Consider the following 25,863-nt stretch of genomic DNA (forward strand, 5'->3'; position numbering starts at 1 on the left):
AGAAGAGTATTAAAAGTTTAGTTTCATATATAACCATGTAAAGTCAAGTAAGGTTAAACAACAAAAACAGCTGTTTGCGAATATACGATGTCAAACGGACAAACGTTCTAACAATCGCCAAGCTTACGCACTTTTACAATCAACCCGGCAAAGGATAAATACATTACAACTTACTAATAGTAAAAGATGATAGGCATAAAAATGCACGTTGGAATGTTGGCGACGGTTGTCTTTTAGTAGAGCTTATGAGATAGCTCTATCCATGTTTATATGATCTAAGCCACCAACCGTCGTCACACACCCGACCTCAAAACCAAAGCCCTTCATGGTATTCTAATGAAAAGTCTCATCGAAAGGAATTAATTTCTACCAACCACAGCCCTCCTCCTCGACCTCTTATCGTGATCGGGTATATTCCCTTATACCTCAAGAACGGATTGTCGGAAGAGGGTACTCACAAAGGGCGATTGAGACGTCTGCGAGAAATATATCCATTGGTAATGTCAATACAAAAGCTATTTAGGTTAAAAAAATGCGCTTTATCTGCACTGTTTAAATCAACTTTGATTAAACTCCGGCGTTGTTAAGATCAACAGTACGTAAAAGTTGGAACTTTTACTGGCATCATTCCTGTTAATTCTTATGAAATGCTGACATATTGGCCACTTGAAACTGTTGAAATAGCGTTCATTTATTGTGATTTTTTGCCTTTATTGTTGACTTAAAAAACGCTACAAATTATGCGATGATACGATACAACACACAAGATATTGCAACTGTCAATCGAGTTGCCTAAAAACAATATATTTATCAAAAACGTGTCCTCCTCCTTCTCCGCAAGTTAGGTGCTTTGTTCCCACTAATTCCTGAACGAAAACCACGATCAAAAAATCTATCGATGGTGTGGTATAGATGAGGGCGCACAGATCCAATCGAATGATCTTCATCCGGATAACTCTAAAAAATATATAGTACCTACTATTGGATTTATAAATAGTCGTTACCTGTTGAAGGAACATAACATCTGCTTTCTCTAACGCCCTTGCTAGTACCATTGATTGCTGGTAGTGAACATTGTCGTCTGCGTTACCGTGAACAATGAAAAATAATTTATTTCGGAAAGCTTCAACCGACCGTGTGAGATCGGTATTGTTGTAGCCTTGTTCATTATCATCTTTGGTCGGTAATCCCATATACCTTTCGGTGTAAATGGTATCTGAAACGTAAATTATGGGTGCGAAACAACACACAACACGTACCGTAAAGCCTAAAACTGGTTACAGCCGCAACAGCTAGCCCCCATTTAAATACATTTTCTGTATCCTTTGCTAAGATCGAAAGGGTTGCGAAACCACCATAGCTCCAACCCCAAATTCCTGTTCTATTCGCATCTATATATTTATAGTGCTTATGTAAATATCTGAAACCCAAGCAACGCCATAATGAATGGGTAATTTGGTTTTACGGTAGTGATCGTACTTGGTCACCTCAATTTGGTCTTCCATCTCAACCGTTCCCAGTCTTCGATATACTTCAAACATCAAGTTATCCCCATTCTTTCCAGAACCTCTTCCGTCAATGGAGGCGTAGATGTATTGACGGTTGGTCACAAAGTAGTTTTCTTCACCAGCTGAGTATGCGTTCGAAATTTCGTTGGAATTTGGTCCTCCATAGCTAAAGACGAACATCATCGGAATTATCGCATAATAGTTAAGTTGCGAAGACGCTTTCTAAATTATCTACCTGGTCATGAAAATGAAAAAGTGTATGTATACAAAGTCAAATGTACCTAATTATTACTGATTACATAAGCCATCTGCATATTATGTAATGTATAAGTTCATTTAAAATCGTCGCGAAGACTACGTGCATTCCTGCCCAAATGCGTTACATGCGAACTGTCTATCCAATCGACATTTTTCGGTAGTCAAAGCTGAGAAACCATTCGTATATAGGAACCCGACTCGCAAGGAAAACGAAGTAGTTATGATCAAAACAGTACATAGCAAAAAGAGCAATAAGCAAGTTTCCTTTTAATGCGTGTAGCGGGAGCCCGCTTGGGTATTATGTTCATTTCGAATTTTAATTTTATATAACTCTACCCCAGAGAACATGCGTGTCATATATGGCTACAGTCACTCCATAGAGACAGTGACGACAAGACTCTTTAATTACACATCTTTTCTCTAGTTCGACCATCGTCGTAGGATAATTACAAGTAAAATAAAAAATTTGAGCTAACCGTCGGTACTTTCAAGGAAAAACTTTTATTTGTTACTCGGTTGTAAACGTTGATTAACAAGACAAAACGCAAACGGGTAAACGTCATGTTTAAACGCTACTGACTTGTAAAACTGACAGCAGACCTGTAAAACTGACAGCAGACGTGTAAAAATTTTACAAGTTAGTAATCTAGTAATTTCATTGGCCAGAATTAATGCGAAGTCTCTGTTACATGGATAGCATGATATTTTAGACATTTCTTCAAGATTAATTTAAGAACTAATTATTTACGTTTACTATTGTTTACAAATGAGTAACAAATAAAATATTGTACATTATACGCCAGGTAATAGTTTTTACTGGCTCTAGGAGATGACAAGCTCGCCTAACGGCTCGCCAGTCAACTTCTCCTATCGCCAGTAAAAACTCACTTACCTGGCTAATAATGTAAAATACTATAACATCACTGTAAAAAATCAAAATCTAATAACACGATCCAGCATCCCTGAAATGTAACCACTGTTACATGTATCACAAGATTTTGTATTCTTACTGGTCGCAACGTTCTTATTTTAACACAACCGGAACTACATAAGCGTGACAGCCGCAATGAAAGTCGGCATTTCTCGTGGAAAAGCCCGTGCTTTCAAATATGCCTCAGGTAGTGCAAGATTTACATTTTCATTAAAAAGGGGTAAGCAAAACTCCGACTGCTTCGATATAGTTAGCACCCAATAAACGAGAAAAGGTCCCACCCCTTCAGTGACCTTGAAGCCAACGATTACTCAAAGCCGTTTGAACTTCACATTAGCTCAGAACCACTTTAATTCAGGCAAGAATCGAAACCCACGTCCACGATTCACCTTCAGTGACATTGATTTTAATAGAGTTTCAAACCCACGTCCACGTTTCACCTTCAGTGACATTGATTTAGCAGGGTTTCAAACCCATGTCTGCGTTTGACCTTCCAGTGACATTAATTTTGAATCGGCTATAATATACTACTGGTGGTAGAAGGAAGTAGAAGACAGAATTAAATTAATGGAAGATCGTCGACTAAAAGCGAAACACGCCACGCCTGATTTTTATACAGAGCTCCTTAAACGAAATTAAGATAAAACCGTGAAACTTCGGCAACAATCTTCGCGGAACAAGGTCCCCGCAGCTAATTACGAGTGCATTTGAATAATGAAAATTAACGCTTTCCTCTAAGACGGTTCAAGATTTTTCAAGCACTTTCAAGCACTTGAACGCGTAATGTAACGGGAACCCACTAGCGCATTTTATGTATTATTATAGCGCAGGTTTCTTCAAAATTTTTGGGCGAATGGTTAACGAGTACGATGTTGTCAAGCTAACTGCGTGCGGCGCCGAAAAGTCTCGACTTAAGGCTCCTCTGTAGTCAATCCGCCATATTTGAAAAATAACTAAACTTTCTTATGAAATGCCGCTTTTGTAGTTGAAGTCTAACAAATTCTCGATAGTGGATACTCTTTGCAATGATGAAAAGAACGGCGGTACTTAAAAAAAGCTGAAATATCGGTCTTAGTTTTTTTAGGAAGATCGTTGAATAGAAAAATCGTTTTTCGTAAATAACAGCCGTTGTAATGGGAGTAGAAAAACCTACAGCACCAATTTGGAAAACCGACAGTATTTTTTACGGCGGTACTTAAAGATATTATTTCCATCTATTATGATAAGGCATATATTTTTAAAAAATAAGTTCCGCGATTTTCAGAAAAGAGCGCAACGTTAACATAAAGGTAGGCAACTAAAATTGCACTTAAAACCCCTAAGGCGATATCTCATTACTTGCAAGGGAAGACAACAGAAACTACCTGGCATTATCCTGGCACATTGTTACCTCGTTCCTAATGACATGGATTAGATAAACTACTATATAATTAGCTAATGTTTATTTTTATTTTTATAGAAATACTTTTTTATTTCTAAAACATTTTCATTCTATCTAGATTCTTCAAGAAATTTGTTTAGGAAGATATCAAATAGTAGCCCCATTTTTTAGCTCAACCCAAGCGGAATACGACCACTTATGTGTTTTAGATACATAGTGAGACGATTATACCAATAATTTGTTGGCTTCTTGTCGCAATTCAGGTGTGGTGTAAAAATTTGACTCCTTTTTGTTTTTTTAACATTTTGTACCATGAAACTGCTTATCTACGTGCATAAAAACATTTAAAAAATGTGGTAGGGCAGAACAAACGCATGACCTCGACATAAGGAGAAAGCACAATACCACAATTCCTATGTAGTATCCTTACAAAATTCATCAGAAGTTTCAATTATTTATTTATTTATTATCCATCTCTTGTTTTGGGCCCTCAACAGGCATGCACCCAATTATACAGAGTGACCCGCATAATGCTATTTAGAGGTGCCCCTGCAGAGGGTCTTAAGTTGGTCTATACTACAATACTACTCCGGTATTTACCTCACGAATTAGGAAAACTGCAGGAAAACCTAATTCGGAGTAGCCGGTAGAATGCTCGGAACTGGTCTAAGGTAATTTCCATCTCCGCCGCAGATGAAAAATTCACCTCAAGCCAGGTTCGAACACCCGACCTCCGGATTTATAACCCAATGCTCTACCACTGAGCCATAAATCCGGTTAATTAGCATCAATTCAAAAGTAAAGTTTGTCAAGTTAGCGAGACACCACCAAAATGAATATCCGTATCAAAAAAAGCGGCATAATTCGTTGGTTTTCCCCGTTATTAGTGGCAGATATAAAAAATTCTCGCACTTTTAACAAATTTCGGACTATTTACTTTTTCCGTTTGAGTGCCTATGCTTTTTGCGAGTCCCGCAATCTTCACATCAACTTTGCTGCGATTTTTTTTTAATTTCCATTACTATGTGGCAACAGAAAACGATATGTTCTATATACTGTGTACTTATTTTTAGCGGATTTTTTTAAGAAATAAAAAAATGTGTAATTGTTTGCGTTTTGCCCGTCCGCCCGGGCCCACTTTTTTTTAACTACTATTAGGGGAATGGTAACATATATAGTCTTGGATTTTTTTGCAATAAGTAGCCTATACCTTGGAGGTCCGCCAGACGGCCATCACTTTTAGATGTTTTAAGGCCCCCCTCTTTTTTACCCTTATCAAAATAGGGAGTTCGGGGAAGAGAGGGGCTAGTTTTATCCATACTCTAATGAAAGGTCTCAACAAAAGGAATCCATTTTTACCTCTTCGACGCTTCATCGTGATCGGTTATAATTTTTATCTCTATAGCGAATTGCCGGAGGAGGTACTCACAAAGAGCGATTGGGACGTGTGGAACAAATATATCCATTGGTAAGATCAACACGATAAGAGCGAATACAGTTTGTCGGAGGAGAGGCAGAATGAATCGTCTGGACGAGACATCTATTGATGAAGTCGAAGCGAATATCTTGACAACAGAAGAGCCTTATAACCCAAATATTTACTAAGCTATTTCGGTTCAAAAAATGCACTTTATCTGCACAAGAGTTGTGCACAATTTATAATTGTTTCAATATGATCTGATATCAACAAGGATGAATACTTGGTCGTCAAAGAAATAGAGGAATGCCCAATTTCAATTTTCACTACTGAATTAAGGATTTAAAAAACCGAATTATGATACAGCACAAACGATGCCAATATCGATACTTACAGACCAAAAGGTGTAAATTCGATTGCTTGATGTCCATGTGATATTTCATGCTTTTTGGTGCGGAATATGGTTCTACCCATAAAAATGGAAGATAGGTTGCAATGACAATATGTATAGACATGTGTATTATTGTGTTAGTTACATTTTTACCAGCAGTTTTGTCTGTTCGTAAAAACCTTCATGGGCCGTGCATAAATAAAACGAATACGCTAACTGTAAAATTATTTTTTGAAAAGATAAGAACTTTTTTTAAATAAGTAAATAATAACCTATTAATTATAAAAATGTCTAAATCAAAGTTGATCAGTAAAATTGATTAAAACAAATAACAGGAAATAATAATAAGGTGTAATTAACTAACAATCTATTGGGAAATGTTAGCAAACATTGCGAATTTTCTCCAATAATTACCTTAGAATCAAGTAATTTACAGAAGATCTCATTATAGACAAATGGAGTAAAAGGAACAGGTATTTGTGTAGCTTTATTCGAATATTGACTACACCTTTTCAATAAACTTGTTTACATAATTAGTCATCATCAGATCATTATACCTGGTCTATTGTGTTTAACAATAAATGAAGAAAATATGCAAAACTGAAAAGGATAGAAATATACCGTTTTCGCACTCCACGAATATACGTAGAAATGTGTATTGTTGGTGGTCTAACCAATTGCAATAACATTGAAATGCAAATTGACTACAGAGGAGCCTTAAAACGGAATTAGATAGAATTACATGGCCCTTCGCTGATCACAAATCCGTCGTTATGGAGTTTGGTACTCGTTATTTTCAGCTGCGTATATGGGAAAGCAACAATTTTGGGTTTCTTGATATGCGATTGGCCGAACGAAATGAATTCCATTTGTGGAAAAGAAATTAAGACGGTCGTTGAGAATTGGGTCGTTCCGCAATATCCGAGGTCACGATAGCGCGTTTAAAAAAAGTTAAGGTTAATCACCCGCAAGTTCTACGGAGAGTAGTTATTGTTGCTGAACAAAATTCGGGTTTAAAAGCCTCTCGAAAATTGAATCGAACCGCGATAGCACTCGTGTCAAAGTGCAAGAGAGAAAAAATGTCAGTTCATTAGCCGTCAGTTACGGACATGGGGACATGCGCAGATCTTAACTCTTTGAGCCTGAAGTTTGAACAGTAGACAATAGGTAAATATACTACATTGGGTAATTAGGTTGGCCGCCTACCGTTATTTGTGACATTTTGTTTAGCACATCTCAATGTTTAATTGAATGTGTCAATGCAGATGGTAGAGAAATAAATGTTTATGAAGCTTTATCTATACTTACACCTTTACGACCATGGGATACTTCTTATCGCTTTTTTCGTCTAGGGTCGGCGGCAGTCGTAAGCGAACGTAAACCGTGTAACCGTTGGAGAGAGGCACTTGAAGCCGTTTAATAATCGGCTTATATTTTTTGGAAAGGCGTTTGCGTAAATCGGCATTGTCCTCCCATACGAACGACGCAGATGACTGTGTTTAGTGGTTTTAGGCTTTGCCATTAGTAAGATCAACTCACCGTCAGACTTTTGACCTGTACAATTTTTGGTCCAGGTCCGGAACACGTTTGCGCATAATGGGAGAATTTGGCACTAAATGAACCGCTTGCAAATTGGCAGGGACCTTCTGGTGTGGCAACGTCGCAAGTAAGGCAACGATCAGAGGCTGTTTTGAGATCAACAACGTAAACGTGCTGTTGACCATGGTCACCTTCGATGGTACCAGCGTAATATCTAAATCAATAGTGTTGGAGGAATCAAAACCAAAAAAACTACTTACACTAAACTCCTAGCTTCGTCCCACCCGTATACACTGCTAATAACCCGTTTACCGAATGTAAGTCTTTTACGTTGTGAGATATCGTGGTTTTCAACCAAAGATAAATGTTTGTAGGTGTCTTTTCCTTCAGGCTCAGGCAGCAGTAGCAGAAATTTTGATCCGTCACTATTGTAAATAGGTGCCTTTAATTCTATCCATCCATGAGCGAGTTTCTTCTCGTAAAACTAGGATTAGTTTCATTACACATTGATTCCTTGGGCTGTAACTGCTTACTTACTGTATTACATTTTTTGGTAGTGAGTGTGCAACGAACCATAGCCGCAATATTCTGTACGCGATTTAACGACACGGCAACAACATCTGTGTCTGTAGCCCACTTAACATCTTGTAGAACATGGTCTTTGCTTACAATATCTACGGGAATTATACTTGAAATATCTTCCACTTCGCTTTCTTTATTTTTCAAGTTTACGTATTTGACGGCGACTGTCGGGTTGGTCATTCCTGGCTAAATATAAATAAAAATTGGTGTGATACTTCCCAACTAGTTTTTAGGTACCTTGGGATACTTTATGGTGACCACAGTTGGATATTGCACGGTTGAGTTGCCATAAATAAAATAGTGGAAGTCATTCACCTTTCTGTCATCGAAATGAACAAACACTAAACCTTCTCCATTTGGAGAAAACCAAAGTGCAGAACCGGACAATAGTACTTCTTCTACAAAAAACACTACACACACGGTGATAAAGTAATCAATATTCACCTTCGTATACCCAATCGGGAAGGCCGTTGTATATTACACCAGGTATACCATCGTTTGTTATTTGTCTTGGAGTTGCTATGCCACCGACTGTCTCTACATAGTAGATGTTATTAAGATACACATAGGCCAAACCTTCTCCTTGGCGATCCCAAAGAACGTATTGTAAGGCTTCTCTGTTGTGAAGATGATGATACTGTCTGCAAAATAATTTACTTTACGTTACCTTTATGGCAGTAACTCACTGTTTGTTGATGTCGTAAACTGTATACTGGGCGGTATCGGAACGTCTGAACACCTAAAATCACTTCTGGTAAAAGTAGGTATTCAATTTACTACCTACTAAACTTACTCGTTTAATGTTGTGCTTAATTAAAACAAATTTGAAATCTTTAGAAAACGTTAGTGTGCTCGAAGGGTAATCGGTCTAAAATTAAATACATGACGATGGGGCAACAACATCAATGAAAGGATCTTACGAAAATATTCTTATCCAAAAACAAGTGTTTTTGGCCGTCAACAGCATCTACCTTGTAAATGTTGCCACTTTCTTTAAAAATAAACGACGAATCTGAAAAAAGCAATAATGGTTGGGCGTATTGTGTAAATGTGTGCGTGTGTACCAGAAATCCAGTTTCCATTCCACCCAGAATCTAGAAATGATCCATTCAGATATTCACTTAGTTGAAAGGGTTCTAAATTTTGGGCACTGCAGTTGCCTAGTAGAATGATGTTCAGCAAAAGTATTGTTGTAATCTAAAAATGAAAGTACAGGGAGTCTATAAAAGAACTCCGGGGTTTAAAAAATTAATATTTTTTAAACTATAAAAGATAGCAAAATTTGATCAATTCCTTTGAAACAAGCAGCTCAAAGAGTTTTACTCATACGAATTGGGAATGTTTCTCTCAACAGTTGGCAGCGCTGCGGAGCGTTGACCGTGAAATGGCGTAACGGCTGCGGCAGGCAGTCAGTGTCGTCTGGACTAACTAACTAACGGAGCTCACATTGAACTTTACTAAGTTGTTAAAAAATCTTGAAAATGTATGCTTTCTAATCATGTATAAAACATGTATGTACGTTTTTTACTGTATTAAAATATTTTGTCTTAAAACCCCGGAGTTCTTTTATAGATACCCTGTATAATGTTACGACATTGACAATGGGATTAGTTTAGATTATAAAAAGTGTGTCTTGGGCAGTGAATTAAAACCAAAGTTACTGACACGTAACTTTACATATGCATAGTGTAGTATCAAACCAGAACGGAGGGTGTTCCAAAAATACATCGATTATATTATCTGTGTTCGATAATTGGAATACAGTGATTGTCTGTGATATCTGTGAGATTGCGCCTTTTATCTACTACCTATTAGTAGGAATAAACCGATAACGTACATCATAGGTCCGCGTTTCACTATTACACTACCCCCCTTTGGCAGTGGTTTTGGGGATGCATACATCATCATGTTTTTCACTAGATCTACTTGAACCAGGAGTTATCAAAAAGATAATTACTTGTCTCAAATACATCAATAAACAACCTAATCGTAAAACTCAAGGCTATCACTGTTAATTTCAAGTGTTACCTAATCAAATAACTTACCCTCACCTCCATTGTTCCGTCCAAACCTGTTCGGGCTTACTGACTTTCGATAGGAGCAACACTTATACATATAGTAAAAAATTATCTAATCAAATAGCCGTGCATTACATACTTAAACAATCTACTCGTTTTATTAAAACTTTCAGTAAACTTGCGGAATCAATGTACATCTTATAAAATGTGTTTCGCGTCAAGACTTTATACTTCATCAGTTTTTAGGATCATTCCATTCACGGATACAGCCTTTCCTAACCTAGAGTGAGCTATTTCTGACCATTCTTTATCTTCAACTCACCATCGATCTCAATTATGGTTTTCTTCCTTGTCCTTGTTTACTAGTTTTTCTTTATGTGTTTATGTACCTACGCGACGTACAAGTTAGAGCCTTTAAGACGTAGCTCGAGGACCGCTCGTTTTAGCGATTGCGTGGCAATATCCGTTTCCATACCTTCGCTATATTCATTTCAGGAACTACTACGTTTTCGATTTATTATTTTAGTGACTTCTGATTTACCAGCTAAGTAGCATCCCAAGACTTCTTGGTCAACTATGGAAATATTTTCAGGGGTTGGGGTTCAGGGTTGTATGTGGCCTCTAATGAATAAAGACATATTATATGAAAGTCATATTTTGTTGAACTTTAGTTTGGTGATAAATTGATTAGTTAAGTACCTAGGTAGTCGAAAAAGGTAGATAGGTAAATATAAATGTAAAATAAATAGGAAAGTGCATCAAAACTCTTACAAGTGCAGTCATATAGGAAATGACATATAAAGTAGTGCATTGAAGAAATGTTCGGACACTTCAATTTATGTTACAAATGGGTACCTATCCGTCACGGTAAAGTCATTGTATCATTACCACTAATCTCTAGAATCCTTACAGTGATGTACACATAACCCCATAAATTTTAAATGACATATACTTCTTATTCTGTATCCATTGTTGAAGTTAATCACCGCGTTAAAATATACTAGACTAATCTAGAAGGTATATCCTATCTCATGAAAAGAATCAGTCACATCCGCTTTCATTCTTTATCGCCGATTACTAATCCTTTATCGACTTGATGGCGCCTTGATATAGCTCTACAAAAATCGCTACACTGACCCCTTCTTAAAACCGTTGCGTATCGCAACACTGACTACGGTTGTATCGGAGATAAGTCCCAAGTAGATCTTGTGCGATCGCGTTATTTCGATGGCGGTACTTGCACGATGATCCATTCGTCCATCTTTTCATTTCCATTAACTGTTCTATGAAAGGGTTCTGGGGTTCCTCTCTGTGTTTGAAACAACCAACAGACCAATATCTTCACTCCGGTTCCTTGAAACACCACCACCAGTATATTGCGCACGATGCGCAAGTGTAACTTATCCAGGCCAAATCCGACCTTAGGAACACCATAAATTTGTAGTTGTGGTTTTTTAAGTACCTACTGTAGCGCATTCCAAAAATCCTTGTAACTAGGTCATTTGTTACGAGATAATAAAGAAGTCGTCCCTGCTCCAACCACCAACCTCGGGATGTTAACAGTAGATTTGCATTAAACGACCAAAATGAAAAGTCTTGACAAAAGTTGCAAAGGGAGAGTGAAGGTAGGAGTAGGAGTCAAAATATCTCGAGAGTGCTGTACGATGGTACTTCTTACAACGGAAAAGAAATTCAATACAGAATCTTTTTATAGACATGGTTCTCATAGGTCAATTTCTTCAGGAAGATCAAAATTACTTTGGGATCCTCTATTATTCAACGGGGAGGGGGGGGGCAAAAAGGGGTAGAGGGGGTGTAGTGAAATAATCACGTGTATTTATTTTTTCGCTAGAACGCCCGAATTCTAAACCGAAAAGAGTCGCGAGTTAACCCCGTTGCCTGACAACGATTTCTTTGTACCAAAAATTCACATGATTTTGGGATGGGAAGGGGGTTAGTCATAAAGCCACGTATCGCCAGGAGAAAGGGGGGTTTAAAAAGTTATTAAAAAGATCACGTGATTAATGGACGATTAATATCAATACGTAGACGGAAAGGAGTGTAGATAGGACATATTTTGAGGCGATACTGTTTAATGAGAAGGATAATCGAAATCAATGGGAGGAACCGAAGAAGAAGAACTAGACTACTAACAAATATAATGGGTTGGAAAAGTTACCACCAAATGAAGCAGGATAGAGGAAAGTAGCGAACCAGCTACTACTTATCTTAGGACAGACCGCCTAATGTACATTTGATTCCGTTTCTACGTAAAGAACGCGTCTCCAATTCGAAAATGTTTCCTCGCGTAGATTATCTCACTCGTCAAATGAATGACCTTGCGACAAATTAGGCTAACTCCCAAATTTTAATTAAAATTGAAGCTGTAGGAAACTCGCGCCAAGGGTTAACCTCGTCTGTTCGCTTATAATCCCTGCATAAAGCGGTACATTTAAAATCTTCCTATGCCAAAATGTAAATTCGAAAGATTACTTGTTTGTTAAAAAAACGGCTAAAGTCACCGCCCTATACACTAGTGATACTGACAAAAGCTTCCAAACAAATTTTTCTAATGAATATTTTCGGAAATGCTTACCTCAAATGAAGGAGTAACTCTCATGTAGGTGTTTCTTAAATTTGTGCGAATGAAAATTATTTGCTTTGTCGTTATTTGTAAAGAGCGCGAGAGTTCTTTGTCAAGTGCTTTTGTAAACGCTGGTAAATACGTATGAAGAATGATAGGACAAAGAGTTTGTTCGTTCGCCGAAGTAGTTCCCACACTTATAGCGTACTTACAGTTACCAACTCGGGAAAAATTACAAGCAGAGCCATCTAACATTTATGTCAAAATGTCGGACGTTTCGCCCCACATTCAAATCTCGGTAGCAATCGACATGGGCTGGGTGGTACGAATGGAATTCCTACGATGTGAATTATAATGGTTTTACAAAAAAGTTCTACTCTAGCATAACATGAGGTACATGTGAAAAGGCTAGCAGTAATCGATTACCACAAACAGAATCATGCTAAATAATAGAAAAGTTAATTAGAGGACTCCCATTCTTGTATTGCTAAGACACAAGAACTGCATTGAAAAAAGAAAGTACTAAACAAAAATACCTTTATTTAAAGCTATACTTTATTTACAGTGGAATTAATATCTGCTACTTTAACCTTCCGTAATTTCCAAGTTTTCAAATGTTGATTTTTGAATCCATAATCGAAAAACTTACTCATCGTGTGAAAAAGATGCCGATGGACGTGTATCAAACTGTGAGCTTCGTCGGGATAACTCTGAAATTGCCCCCCAGTATTATACACATGAAGGCCAAATAAACTTCTTAGCTCAAGATCGTAAAACTCGACAAGGCTGAAGAAAGCCCTAACTAAACTCATGATCGGGAGCTCTTAGCGAACGATGAAGATAGAAATGGCGGTGGGTCATTTTGAGCTTTATCAAGCTTGTCGAACTCCGAGTCTTGTATGCAATGGACTAACCTGCTGGAAGAATCTAATGTCGGCCCTTTCAAGTACTTTCGCTAACATCATCGACTGTTGGTAATGTACATTATCATCGGCATTCCCATGGAAGATATGAAACAGTTTATTTCTTAGTCCTTCCACTTGAGTCATTATATCTGCGTTTTGATATCCTACTGCATTATCATCTTCTGTAGGTAATCCCATGTACCTTTCCGTGTAGATCGTATCTGAAAGAGGGATTTATTTTATCTTACAATTTGAACAAGTTACCGTAGTATAAGAAGCTAGTGACCGGTGCAACAGCAATTGCTAATTTGAACACGTTTCTTGTATCTCGAAGTAGCGCCAAAAGGGCGGCGAATCCGCCATAGCTCCAACCCCAAATTGCCGTTTTGTCAGCATCGATGTATTTGTATTTGTTTTGCAAATACCTAAAATACCACTATAGACAGACAAAAGCTGAGCTAAGTCAACATACCTCGTAACTTCAATTTGATCTTCAATCTCCACCGTGCCTAGCCTTCTGTAAATTTGGAATAGCAGCGTGTTACCGTTGTTACCAGAACCTCTTCCGTCTATATATGCGTAGATATAACTATGATTTGTGACGAAGTAATTTTCTATTCCCTGAGAATACGTATTGACCACCCTGTTTGAGTTGGGTCCGGCGTACCTATCTTGTCAACGCTGTACTTATAAGAAGCTATTGCAGGATTCTTTCCACTTACACGTTAACAATCAGGGGATACTTCTTGTTTTCTTTCTTGTTTAACGTCGGAGGTAGTAACAGTCGCACTGTAGCGTATAATCCACCTATCAGAGGGACTTTTAAGGTTTTTCGTATAGGCCGAAGCTTTTTGGCTAATCGCTCTCGTACGATAGTGTTGTTTTCCCATACGAAGTACTTGCGAGACTGTAATATATAAGCATATGTAGAGTACTATAGAGTGCTATTCATTTAGAAGTCGACATAGGGATTTCCTATGTCTACTTTTAAATAACAACAATCTTCTGAAACACGGCTAATTTTATGCAACCACAATAACATGGGCACGCATTTTGCATTGTCATTCTAGATTTTAATAAAAAAAACAACAGTAAATAGTATGCTTTTAGGTTATGATGAAGAGATATTAAATTCGGCAGCTATTTCCCTTAAGTTTCTTATGGATTCTTAAGGATTCTCTTCCACAACAATTAAAACATTCAGTTTCATATTCTCCGTTAAAATTGTAGGTTGTTTACGGTGTCTTATGTGGATCGCATTTAAATAACCACTTATTTTAAAGTGATCAACACTGAAAATAAGTCTCTTATGCTCCTGAAACTGATACCGGCACTCTACCAATTGATAATATCAACTTCTTCAGTTGAATACATCGCACAAGCAATAATATTCCAATTAATAAAATTAGGAGCACTTCAGAAGAGTATTTGTCTTTTAAAACCAGAGATAGGAAATCCCTATGTCTACTTCTAAATGAATATCACTGTATAAGTTAACCAGTTTAACTCTGATTCAGTTATATTATTATGTTGTATTATGACGCACTCACCCAGTCGAGATATCAGGCCTCTATCAGAATACCTACCTCAAGATTCTGAACTTGTACAACTTTAGGGCCTGGTCCACTGCATATTTGGGCGACATAAGAAAACTTTTTACTAAAAGATGCACTGGCCACTTCGCATAATCCTTCTGGTGTTTCCATATCGCAACTCAAACAGTTCTCAGTATTTCCAGTTAAGTTGTAAACGTACACATGTCGATGGTATGGTTTGTCATTCGCTGTACCCCAGTAATATCTAAAGCATCGGGAGTGATTAACTGAACATAGTACGGTAGAAGTACATCAAGCTCCGCTCCTCATCGAAACCGTAAATCGAATTAACCACCCGTCTTCCGAATGTAAGTCTTTGTTTCTGCGATACATCTCTTCCGTACACAATGGACATGTGTTGATAAAAATCATTTCCTTCCGGCTCTGCGGATAGAATGAGGTAATTCGCTCCATTGTTAATGATAGTCGGCATTTTTACTTCCAACCAACCCCCATCTTGTCGGGAGGTGTACATCTAAAAATAAAGCAGTTATCAGCATTTACTCGCGAAGAAGTCGTAAGTACTTCATAACAGAACTGATTGAGAATGTTACATCCAAACACCGCAGCCACATTTTGTAGCCTATTTAAAGAAACTGCCACGACGTTGGTGTCATTCGCCCATGCCACATCTTGAAGTATATAATCTGAACTGACCACATGAGTTGGTATAATTTCCCGAAGCTCCGATACCTTACTGGACGGGTCCTCTAAGTTGACATATTTAACTTTGACAGTTGGATTGTTAGTGCCCACCTAAAAATCCTTCGTCTTCATAGTGTCACACATCAACAGTTACCTTGGGATACTTCAGCGACACTACTGTCGGATACAGATCTTTAATGTCTCCCGGAGTGCCGTAAACCATATAGTGATAATCCAACACTCTCTGATCATCAAAACTGCCGAATGCCAAGTACTTTCCGTTGGGAGAAAACCAAAGCGCCGATCCTGATCCCAATACCTCCTCTGTACTCACAAAACAAAAACTAATTACGTAATTCTTTGAACGATAATAATTTACCTTCATAGACCCAATCTGGAACGCCATTGAAGATAATTCCAGTAGCTCCATCTTTTGTGATCTGCCTTGGTTTAGGAATGTCACTAATTGTGGCAACGTAATAAATATTGTTTTCGAAGATGTACACTAAACCAATTCCTTGCGGTGCCCACTGTGCTGTTTGTAGATGTTTCTTGTTGTGTAAAACGTGAAATTCTCTGTAAATGCAAATTCTAATCAGTTTCTTATTATGATGCTATTGAACTGCGTCGTAACCAGTTAATCGCATGAGAAAGGATACTGGAGACAGTCGGACGGACGATAAGTCGATATCACAATTTTTGTCTTACTAACCTATCATAGCACATTTTATATCTGTGATACGCGGGCATAAAATACCACTTTATGCCCTAGGGCATTAAGTATCACCATAGTAACTTATTTATACTTAATGACAAAACAGACAAATATTTGCAGGTCATTGAAAATTAGAAACGTCAATTAATTGTCAATACCTACTAAATCCCAAGATTGGCCTTATTTCGTATAGTTTCTGGAACTTCTTGCTCATTCACGATGAGAATTATTTAAAATTACGTTTGGATGGATGGTTTCAATCATATTAACAAATTCGAACCACGCATACTCGATCAAACATAATGAATTATTTTGTAAACGAATTTTGACGAAGAAAACTATTTGCAAAACATAAAATTGTGTATGTACCACGGGCATAAACTGATGTTTATACTCTCGGGCGACTAAAAAGCTCTCGGGCCATATGCCCTCGAGCTTTTTAACTCGTCGCCCTCGAGAATATAAACATCACTATTATGCCCTTAATACATAAATAACTATTACGATTACCAAAACAGCTGAATCAGAATTACTGATAGTGATACCATAACGCAACGTAAGAGGCGCTGACTAAGCGCTCTTGGAATCTGGTAGGTTTTGATTAATGGTTCTTACACGCGCGTGATTAGTTATGTAGGCGCAGTCTATTGATTAATGATTAAAGATCGCCGATATAATCTTTTATCACAATTTGGGGGGAGGGGGGTGTTAGGAAAGTAGGGACGAGTCCAGGATCAATTTTTGGAGAAGACATTAGCTGTCAATCATCATTTACGCAGGTAAAGTAATAAGTTTAAAATTTAAAAGCAATATTGCGCAATACCCCCTATCGCGGAAAATCTGACCAGGGAATATAAAACCAACAAATCTCTACATTAAAAAAGGACTTATTTAATTAAACGACGGTATCGTAAGTCATCCGCTGTAAATAACTTTGTGTGAAATTAAAACGTTTAAAATGGGCTCTGCCATTTGGATTACGCATTGAGAACTCCTTGGGATTTTGCAAACATTTAAACCTCTCCGCTATGAGCCAGGATTTAAAGTGAGCAAATTTTGGTTTCATTCGCCGAATCCTAAATAGAGGCGATCCAGGTTTCCAAGGTTGGACGACTCAAGGGGTAGTTTTAGATACCGTATAAATAAGGTAAAGCGTAAATGTTTATTGTATTCTGTATGGACCACTTTACTTTAAGGATCTTGACCCGTGGTAGTGTTGGCGTTGAGGCAGTAATTGAAAATACCCTTTAAAGACAAGATCTGTACCTGTTTTCTTTCACTGTAATCAATATTCATGTACGAACTCTGTTAGAGGAAGGTAAAATAAATTTTTCATTTACAATCAATATTAAGTACCGGTAATTTTCTAACTGAGTTAAATATATGTATTTTAAGTTTTTAAGTTGTGTGCGGAAAAAATGGCAGATATTCCGTATTTTTCTATTGTTCATTTGATGAATTATTTTATTTAGCATAGTAAAATAGAACGGAGGCACATACAATATCGTTGTAAAATTTTGGATATCAATGAACATAACAAATTGAAAGAAAGAAAAGAAAATTGGCAACGGCTAACCAGGGGAAACGGATCTTCCGGTGAAACAACCACCGGGTTTCACAAAGCTCATACTCGTATAATTTGGGGCGCCAGGCGTGTACAAGTCACGGCAAGTTGCGGTAGTTGCGAGAACATCTGCTAATCGATACTTACATGCAATGTAATAGATCAGTTCCAGCTAATCGACAGGTAGCACTCTTCAATTCGAAAGCGAGTGTTTGCATTTCATCCAGAACTCGGTACCTCTTTAATACGCTCATCCCAATGCTTGTAACTTACAAAGAAAAATATAGGTATCCAAAGACTACAATGTCGAAATCAGACCTAATTGCAATGAATTCAAATTTACGTATTCCATTAATAAATGGGTTTCGGATTGCGATATAGGTAAAACAAACATAGGTAATTAAATTAACACTTATGGCATAACCTATGTAAAAGAAACGTATTAACAAAAAGGAATTTTATGAAAATAACTTTACCTAAAGAGGATATCATTTTCTAAATTTTGCTAAGGAAATTGTATCAAAGTATTTTAGTGAAGTCGAGGTAGCCGTGGATGTACTTTGGGTAAAAATCTAACATTTCCGTAAAACTTAATAAGGCGGTCAGGGATTTCTTCACCCTGAAATGTAACCCCTGTTACGTAGTATCGTCTAAAATCGTCACAATTCAGAAATGATATATTACTCTCGCCAGGAAAGATTGCCGGTCACAACACACCTTATGTCAATCTACAATCTATGTGCAAGCGATTTCCGGAATAGGATCGTGCCAATGTTGAACGAAAAGTCTTTTCGTTCAACAATCAACATTGACACGATACGTACTCATCAACATCTTGAGGCGCAGTTCAACATATTTTTGTTCTTCCACTGAACCTCAGTTAGAAAAGTAGACATAATATCAGAAAAAAAAGATATCGAGATATAACAAAAAAAAACGTAAACACAATTAAGTGTCTATCATTACTCCTCGTTTATCGACTGTTAGTGAGTGAATTTACCGACAGTTATAAAGCAATAACGGTCCTTAATTAATTTCACAACTTTTTAAAATGTCACCATATTATTTTGATCCGCCCAATGAAAGTTTACCAGTTTACCTATGTTGAGCAATTTATATAATTAATTTTACATACCGGATATTTAAAGGTTAAAGTCGGTATAAATAAACTTTCTCGCGAAAATTTTAATAACTGTCATAAACTGACAAAACGCAAAAGTAATTGTTATAACAAAACTAGTCAGGAATTTATTACCATATTCCCACCTATTTATTCACTGAGGTACATTTACTCTGCACGCTCGGGTACAAACATACAGTAATTACAATCCTTGACGTAAATTAACGTAAAAACCAAGGTGACACTTACTTGTTCTCAATGTCGTATACTGCATACTGAGCAGTTCTCGAGTGTCGATAGATCTGCAGACGGAAATTCATGTTTTAGTACCTAAGTGAAAATTGTGCCAGTAATCTCTTACGACTTACCGCCTTTGCATTGTATTTAATTAAAGCATATTTTAAATTGCTGGTTAAAGATATCGAACTACCTCGGTATTCTTTCTAAAATGTTTCCTAGTGTTTTTTCTGATGCACTTAACGAATCTACTCACTATCAGTTCGCCGTTTATTAATATTTTTGCTTCATTGCTCTTGACGTCGACATTATGAATGTTACTATCCCAATCCTTAACGATAAAATCAGTATCTGGAAACATGAATTGCGAAAAAGGCACTAAACCGCTTGTATACATACCAGAAACCCAAGTTCCGTTCCATCCCTTATCTTTAAAAAGCCCCTCCAAATAATCGTCTAATCCGTACGCCTCCAAAGTTTGATTTTTAATCTCTTCCAAAGACGTACCTTTGTCTACCACGGAAAATAGCAAAAGTAGCACTACGATCTGTAACATTTCATTTAAAGATTTGTACTTGATTAAATTTGTCTCTTACCTTTGAAACCATTATACAGGGCGTTAAAAATCATCGACTGCCGTTGTAAATAAGCAGTTCCACGACCGTTTTTAGAATAATTCACGTTATGATCATTATACAAATTTCAATGTCACTACATAGTTTCGCCACAAAGGTGGGATTAACCTATCGACTGACTGTAGCAGTAGCTATGCTATAGGTAGGTACTTGAAATATTCAAAATTTTTGACCTACTTCCCTACCTAGCTATCATACATTTTTGTTTTCTAAAATGTAAATGGGTGGTAAAGGATAGACATTGTCTTTAAAAATCCAAGCAAGAGAACTGAACTTGGCCCTGATGCATATGCACAGTTAATTAACTTTTATCCTTTTTATTATTTACAAAGTCGCGCTAATATGTGCAAATACACCGTGTACATAAAGTCCGGGAACACTTTGACTTATTGCACAAGTAGGTACTGACAGTTTTACAGATATACAGGGCGTTACATGACCGTATGTAAAAAAAAATGGTGATAGAGGGGATCAAGACAAGCACTTTTTCCAAATAAACAGAGGGTCCAACGTGTTTCGTTTGGGAGTCACTACCAAAGAAGTGGTGAAATTTGTATGTCATCTTTAATTTTTTTCTCAGCAACCCTAAGAGTTACAAAGATGGGTGGCACGTCTTCGAATAGATTTTCGGGTATGCCCTATCCGATTTGGAATTTTTTTTTAAATTCCTACTTACTTGGGGGCGCGAAATTCTGATTTCGACGACAGTTGGTATCTGGGGGTTATTGAACGTGAAAATCACGAATCTGGAATTAGCTTTTGAAAATTCGAAAAAAAAGTTCCACCGCGATTCTTGGCCGAACAACGAAAAAACGATAAAAAACTGTAGGAACGTTTTTAGGAAAATTGGTAAAAAAATATCTCGAAGAAAATTTTCGAACAAAATTTGTAGAAAAAATTCAGAAAAAATGTGTTTTTAGAATTATTTAATAATAATAATAATATTTATTGTGCGAGCATCCATAAATTGCAGTTACGCTTGTCAAGTGTATAATAATGTCTTTTAATGTTTCTTTTTGTAGATAATTTTTCATGAAAATTCCCTAAAAATTTTAAAACAATTTTTTTGTATTTGTTCTTGTGGATCGCACTACAGTGTAGTAGAACACAGTTAAAGGTAACACGGAGTATGGAAACGGAGCACAACTTTTTTTAAAGACGTTCTTCTTACGCACACATCCGACGACTTTGACCTTTTAGATGATTGTAGTATCGAGGGTAGCGCCTTCTGTTCGACGTTCACCGCAAGAGTTAACGGCGAATACGGATGCGTTTCCGGGAACTTCTTTTACTACTTGGGATATAAAAGAAACAAACTCTTGGGTACAATTTGAGAACAATTTTTGTCTCCAAAGCCATTTTTTAATTTTTCATATTTTTCTAAAAAAATTTCAGAAAGTTCCCAATAAAAATTTTTAAAAAAACTGGATAAAATTTAAGCAGTAAAACAATTTGTCTTACATTTTCGTACAATTTGAAATTCTATTTTTTTAGGTTCTTCAAAAAAATTTAAGAAAACATTTCAGACATTTTAAAGAAAAATCGAAAAACAATTTTATAGAAAAAACGATGAATCTAAAAAAGAAGAAACATGTTTAGAATACATTGAGAAAAAATTGCAAACATGGTTTTGGAGAAAAATTTTATCCAAAACTTAAAAAATAATTAAAAGCGTTTTTTTTTAATTTCAGAAAAAAAGAATAGTTCTAGAACAAAAATTTTGTAATTTTCTCTGGGATTATTTTCTAAAATTTTTTTGCAACATTTTTTGCTAAAATTTTTCTTAAATTTAATTTTTTTCTATTTTCTAAAAGATTTTCTAAAATGTTATTAACTAATGTATATTAGGCATATGTAGTGAAAAGAAAAATAACGGACCGGATTTTTGAAAACAATTTTGGAGCGCCGAATTGAACTTTTTGTTCAAATAGTAACGCAAAATTTTTATTTCTTTGTTTGAAACGTCTTCATAACAAAGAAACACCATAAATACAAGTAAGGCAACATGTACCACAAAGACAGGTCCACTGAATAAAGTTACACGTCCTAGCACAGTTAAAAAACACAAAACTCCTTCTTCACATAAACATACCACGTTATCACAACCCACTCGTATACAACCCAAACGCAAAGCCAAAGAAACACTTACACAATAAACTCTATTTAATAAAAGTACAGGAATTATTATAATGATATTTTTGTTTTGTTTTCTTCTTTCCTGATAGCGTTGACTATTGTGGCCATTAATAGCTATGTTGGTAAGTATGAATTACATACTATCCCTAGATTTCCAATGTGAGTGTGCGAATATTTATTTTATTTTTTAATTTTTATTTTTCTTTAGAACCCTACATAACTGCACTAGACAGACGCAGACACTAATCGTTACTTGATTTTAATCCGTGCGATTAGTTAACCAGGCTAGACCTGAGTTCTCACAAGAAACACCGACAATAATAATAATAATATGATTTAAGGCCAACAGGATCAAATTCCAATTATAGGACAATTACTAATCTAAGAAAGCACAATAACTAAATATACTAATATCTTAACCGCTAACCTAATAAAAACCAAATTAAATGATATTAAACTTAAACAAGATTAAAAATAAGATTAAAAATATTACATCAATGTTTTAAGATCAGATACTGAGCAAGTGTTAATGTCACACATATTAGCAATTTTGTTAAAGTTGCTTACCATAACAAATATTGGTGATTTACAAAGTAAGTTTGTATTGGCCTTAGCACAATTGAAAGTATATACATTACGAGCCGAAGAACGTGGCACATGGAACCGAATGAGGGAAAGAAGAGATGAACAATCTAGGTTAGTGTGTATACAAATTGAAGAGAAAGTTAAGGCTTGACAGAGTTCTGCGAACTTCTAAGGAATGTACCTGAAATCGAGATAACAGTAGTTGATGATCAGTACCAATTGCGGGATAAACTCTGTCCAATTTAAACGATAAAAACTTCAGAAACTTACGCTGCACTGCTTCCAGGGTTGTTTTATGGTAGTCATAGTAAGGACACCAAATAAGAGAACCATACTCTAGTTTGGATCGCACATAAGCAGCATCTAGAGATTTGATAGCAAAAATATTGGAAAAATCACGACAATTTCTGATAATAAAGCCAAGCATTTTTAAAGCAGAAGCAATAGTCACCAATATATGTTCCGAAAAGGAAAGTTTAAGATCAAATTTTTTTTCTGTGTACAGCCATTGATTATATACTACGAACGTATATAATCAATGGTACAGCCTACAAAAATTATGCTAGGTTTTATTACAAAAAAAAACGGATAAAAACAATGTCAACGTTAAAAAACGCAAATATTTTTTTTAGCCACAACTAAATTAATTCTATTGGCCTAAAGTCCTTAGTCTTTTATTTTCTTACATTCATCGAAGGTTCCAAAAAGGTATACTATAATACTATGAGTTTGTATCATTTAATAACTGATCAGGGACTTTATCAATGTTGGTTGGTCTACAAAATTACAGTGTTTGGGTTGCTGTTATCATTTTCTACTTTAAGGGCGCGCTATCAGTATTGTGTGTTGCCTATCTCACAATAGCTTTCTTATGGGAAACATGCCTAACGGAATTCATACCGTTTTTAAAAAATATACATTTTTTTTCGGAAATGTTTGTTATTTCTTGTTCTTAAATGTATGTAAATTATGAGTGAACGGTTTATATTGCATTAAAACTCATAGCTCATTCTCTGAAAGTGTATAAAGTAGACGTTCGATTACAATGGCAACCTTTTGTGTATAATTCAAAGGTCAAAGAAGTTTTTGAAATATAAATTGTTTCTCCAGATTCTTGAACATATAAGGAATAAAACGTGATGTAAAAATGGATAATATGTGGTTTCTAAAGCACAAACGGTATGAACTCCGTACACTTGAAAAATAACTCGTAAAACAATTATAGAAAAGAAATCTGTGCTCAGTGTAGTTCAACGTGTATCCACTAAGATGGCTACGGTATACTATTCTTACAAAGCGGGAAATTTAAACTGGAGTACTTATTGGAATGTATGAATGTATCTATTTTTTAGCAGTATAACTTATTCCTTTATTGGCTTTGTTGGTTATTAATGCAGATAAAATGTATCCAGCAAAAAACCGTACCATAAGTAGGAATTACACTGGTTAACGTTACCTGCATTCAAAATTTGGGTTAAGAAACTGGCAAAAGAAGTATTTATAAACGTTGAGTTTAGGATCATGGGATTTTTCACTCTACGTTATAATTAATTAATATAAAAATTTCAGAGCTTACAACAAAAAGAGGTTATGTGGGATGGTGTTTCTGAATTGATAATACAGTGTTAATACTGCTTACGTTTACCAGACGAAGCGCTACTTATGGGCAAGAATACTCTCGCCCAAGTTGCTATCTAATAGCACTGTCGACTTGTACGATGGTATTTACACCTCGGAAGTGCTATCAGACAACTCTGCAAGAAATCAGTAACTGAAGATTATATATTTATTCGATAATAAATGTACACGTCACTTACAACTAAATTTAAGCACTATTAATAATAACGAAACCCCACCGATTGGATGCCATCTTGGTTCCCATAATTTGAATGAACTACATACTATCGGCATTGAATAATTCAATCGTTGAGTGAAGGATCTCAATGTTATCGGTATTATATCAAAATATGATTTCACACCCAAACAAATAACATTCAATTATGAGTTAGTATTGCTGACTTGCAAATCTGGTTTTCCTAAAAATATTGCGTGGATTGTCCTTTGTGATCATAAAGGCTGAGTATTCCTTAAGGCCGATTCACATTATTATCGGTCAGGTTACGGTCAGAACATGAACAGTACAGAAATACACGGTTACAATAATTGACCGCATCGTGTTCTGACCATGATGTGACCGATGGCCTTATATATAAACGCACTGCAATGACATCGTTCGGTAAAATGATAATCGGAAAAAATGTACTCGGTGTCGGAAGTCAATCTTCGGAAATGTGTACAGTCGAAGGATAGCCTAAAACAATCCATTAATAGAACTATATTAAAATAAAGAACCTCAACTTTACTTACCTAGGTAGGTACTGGTTTTTTTTGTTATTTTGCAGTTAATAGAAAATCAGGTAAACATAATCCATAACATAACCCAACTTTGAATGGCATTTCAGGAATTACAATTACTATAAGCATTCAATTGAATTACTGAACAAAACCGCATATTATGGTAAATAAGTATTTTTAGGTAGAATTTATTTCGCAAGATCACTAAATTCCCTTTTTAGAGGTACGGAACGATATTTACAGTTACAGGTGGTAACCAAAGATAAGCAAAATACTATTTTTAATTTTATCTCAAGACGAATGTATGCGAGTGTCAGCAACCTAACGAAGTACAAATAGGGAATAGGGATCGCGGATTCGGGATGGCAGCACAAAGCAACGAATATTTCAAAAATACTTCTTAGTTCACTTTTCTTACACCATGGCGTGCAAACGCACCCTTAAATTATAACAACAACCGTTATGATACAAACTTATAGCAATGAGTAATTAAATTTCACTCAACGCTTATAGTCTACCTTTTTGGATCCTTCGACGAATGTAAATTAATTATAATTATGAATTACGATTATTAATTAAAATATTTTGTCTTGTGATATTAAAATAAAATCTAAAATAAATAGAAAAACAAAATAAAAAAAAAAGACAACGGCACGCGGTGTTCCCAAGCGGTCACCCATCCAAGTACTGACCGCGCCCGACGTTGCTTAACTTCGGTGATCGGACGAGAACCGGTGTTTTCAACGTGGTATGGCCGTTGTC

General features: G+C 36.2%; 2 protein-coding genes and 1 non-coding gene across 4 annotated transcripts; all 3 read right to left on the reverse strand.

The window, feature by feature from the left end:
* Nucleotides 1–705: 705 nt before the first annotated feature.
* Nucleotides 706–10,153, reverse strand: LOC116172773 (venom dipeptidyl peptidase 4-like). Its single transcript, XM_031490037.1, has 15 exons — nt 10,053–10,153; nt 9,072–9,204; nt 8,928–9,019; nt 8,801–8,875; nt 8,694–8,746; nt 8,452–8,648; nt 8,245–8,405; nt 7,963–8,193; nt 7,686–7,909; nt 7,426–7,639; nt 7,195–7,379; nt 1,480–1,674; nt 1,260–1,420; nt 1,005–1,216; nt 706–957 (listed from the first exon to the last, which is right to left on the reverse strand). Exons 1-15 carry the CDS (start codon nt 10,062–10,064, stop codon nt 811–813), a joined length of 2,292 nt encoding a protein of 763 aa, XP_031345897.1. The 5' UTR covers nt 10,065–10,153; the 3' UTR covers nt 706–810.
* Nucleotides 10,154–13,129: 2,976 nt separating this feature from the next.
* Nucleotides 13,130–20,195, reverse strand: LOC116171265 (venom dipeptidyl peptidase 4-like). 2 transcript variants are annotated; one of them, XM_031488000.1, is made up of 15 exons: nt 19,987–20,195; nt 19,790–19,937; nt 19,647–19,741; nt 19,522–19,596; nt 19,403–19,455; nt 16,134–16,330; nt 15,909–16,078; nt 15,635–15,865; nt 15,361–15,584; nt 15,101–15,314; nt 14,237–14,421; nt 13,987–14,181; nt 13,779–13,939; nt 13,524–13,735; nt 13,130–13,319 (listed from the first exon to the last, which is right to left on the reverse strand). In XM_031488000.1, exons 1-15 carry the CDS (start codon nt 19,996–19,998, stop codon nt 13,158–13,160), a joined length of 2,334 nt encoding a protein of 777 aa, XP_031343860.1. In that variant the 5' UTR covers nt 19,999–20,195; the 3' UTR covers nt 13,130–13,157. The 2 variants fall into 2 exon arrangements, with proteins under 2 accessions (XP_031343860.1, XP_031343861.1); XM_031488001.1 differs by lacking the exons at nt 19,403–19,455; nt 19,522–19,596; nt 19,647–19,741; nt 19,790–19,937; nt 19,987–20,195 and adding an exon at nt 18,181–18,422.
* Nucleotides 20,196–25,744: 5,549 nt separating this feature from the next.
* LOC116172869 lies at nt 25,745–25,863 on the reverse strand. The gene has a single exon (XR_004145788.1). It is a non-coding gene; the product is annotated as a 5S ribosomal RNA (ribosomal RNA).

The sequence above is a fragment of the Photinus pyralis genome, unplaced genomic scaffold, assembly GCF_008802855.1.
Source record: "Photinus pyralis isolate 1611_PpyrPB1 unplaced genomic scaffold, Ppyr1.3 Ppyr1.4_LG5, whole genome shotgun sequence".
NCBI lineage: Eukaryota > Metazoa > Arthropoda > Insecta > Coleoptera > Lampyridae > Photinus > Photinus pyralis.

What these genes read in the sequence shown, in the direction of transcription:
- LOC116171265 (XM_031488000.1), bottom strand. An exon ending in TTAAATACAATGCAAAGGCG is followed by an intron (nt 19,456 to 19,521) that starts GTAAGTCGTAAG and finishes TTCCGTCTGCAG; the next exon opens with ATCTATCGACACTCGAGAAC. An exon ending in CACTAGCTTCTTATACTACG is followed by an intron (nt 13,736 to 13,778) that starts GTAACTTGTTCA and finishes TCCCTCTTTCAG; the next exon opens with ATACGATCTACACGGAAAGG.
- LOC116172773 (XM_031490037.1), bottom strand. An exon ending in TTAAGCACAACATTAAACGA is followed by an intron (nt 8,747 to 8,800) that starts GTAAGTTTAGTA and finishes AAGTGATTTTAG; the next exon opens with GTGTTCAGACGTTCCGATAC. An exon ending in TCACCATAAAGTATCCCAAG is followed by an intron (nt 8,194 to 8,244) that starts GTACCTAAAAAC and finishes ATTTATATTTAG; the next exon opens with CCAGGAATGACCAACCCGAC.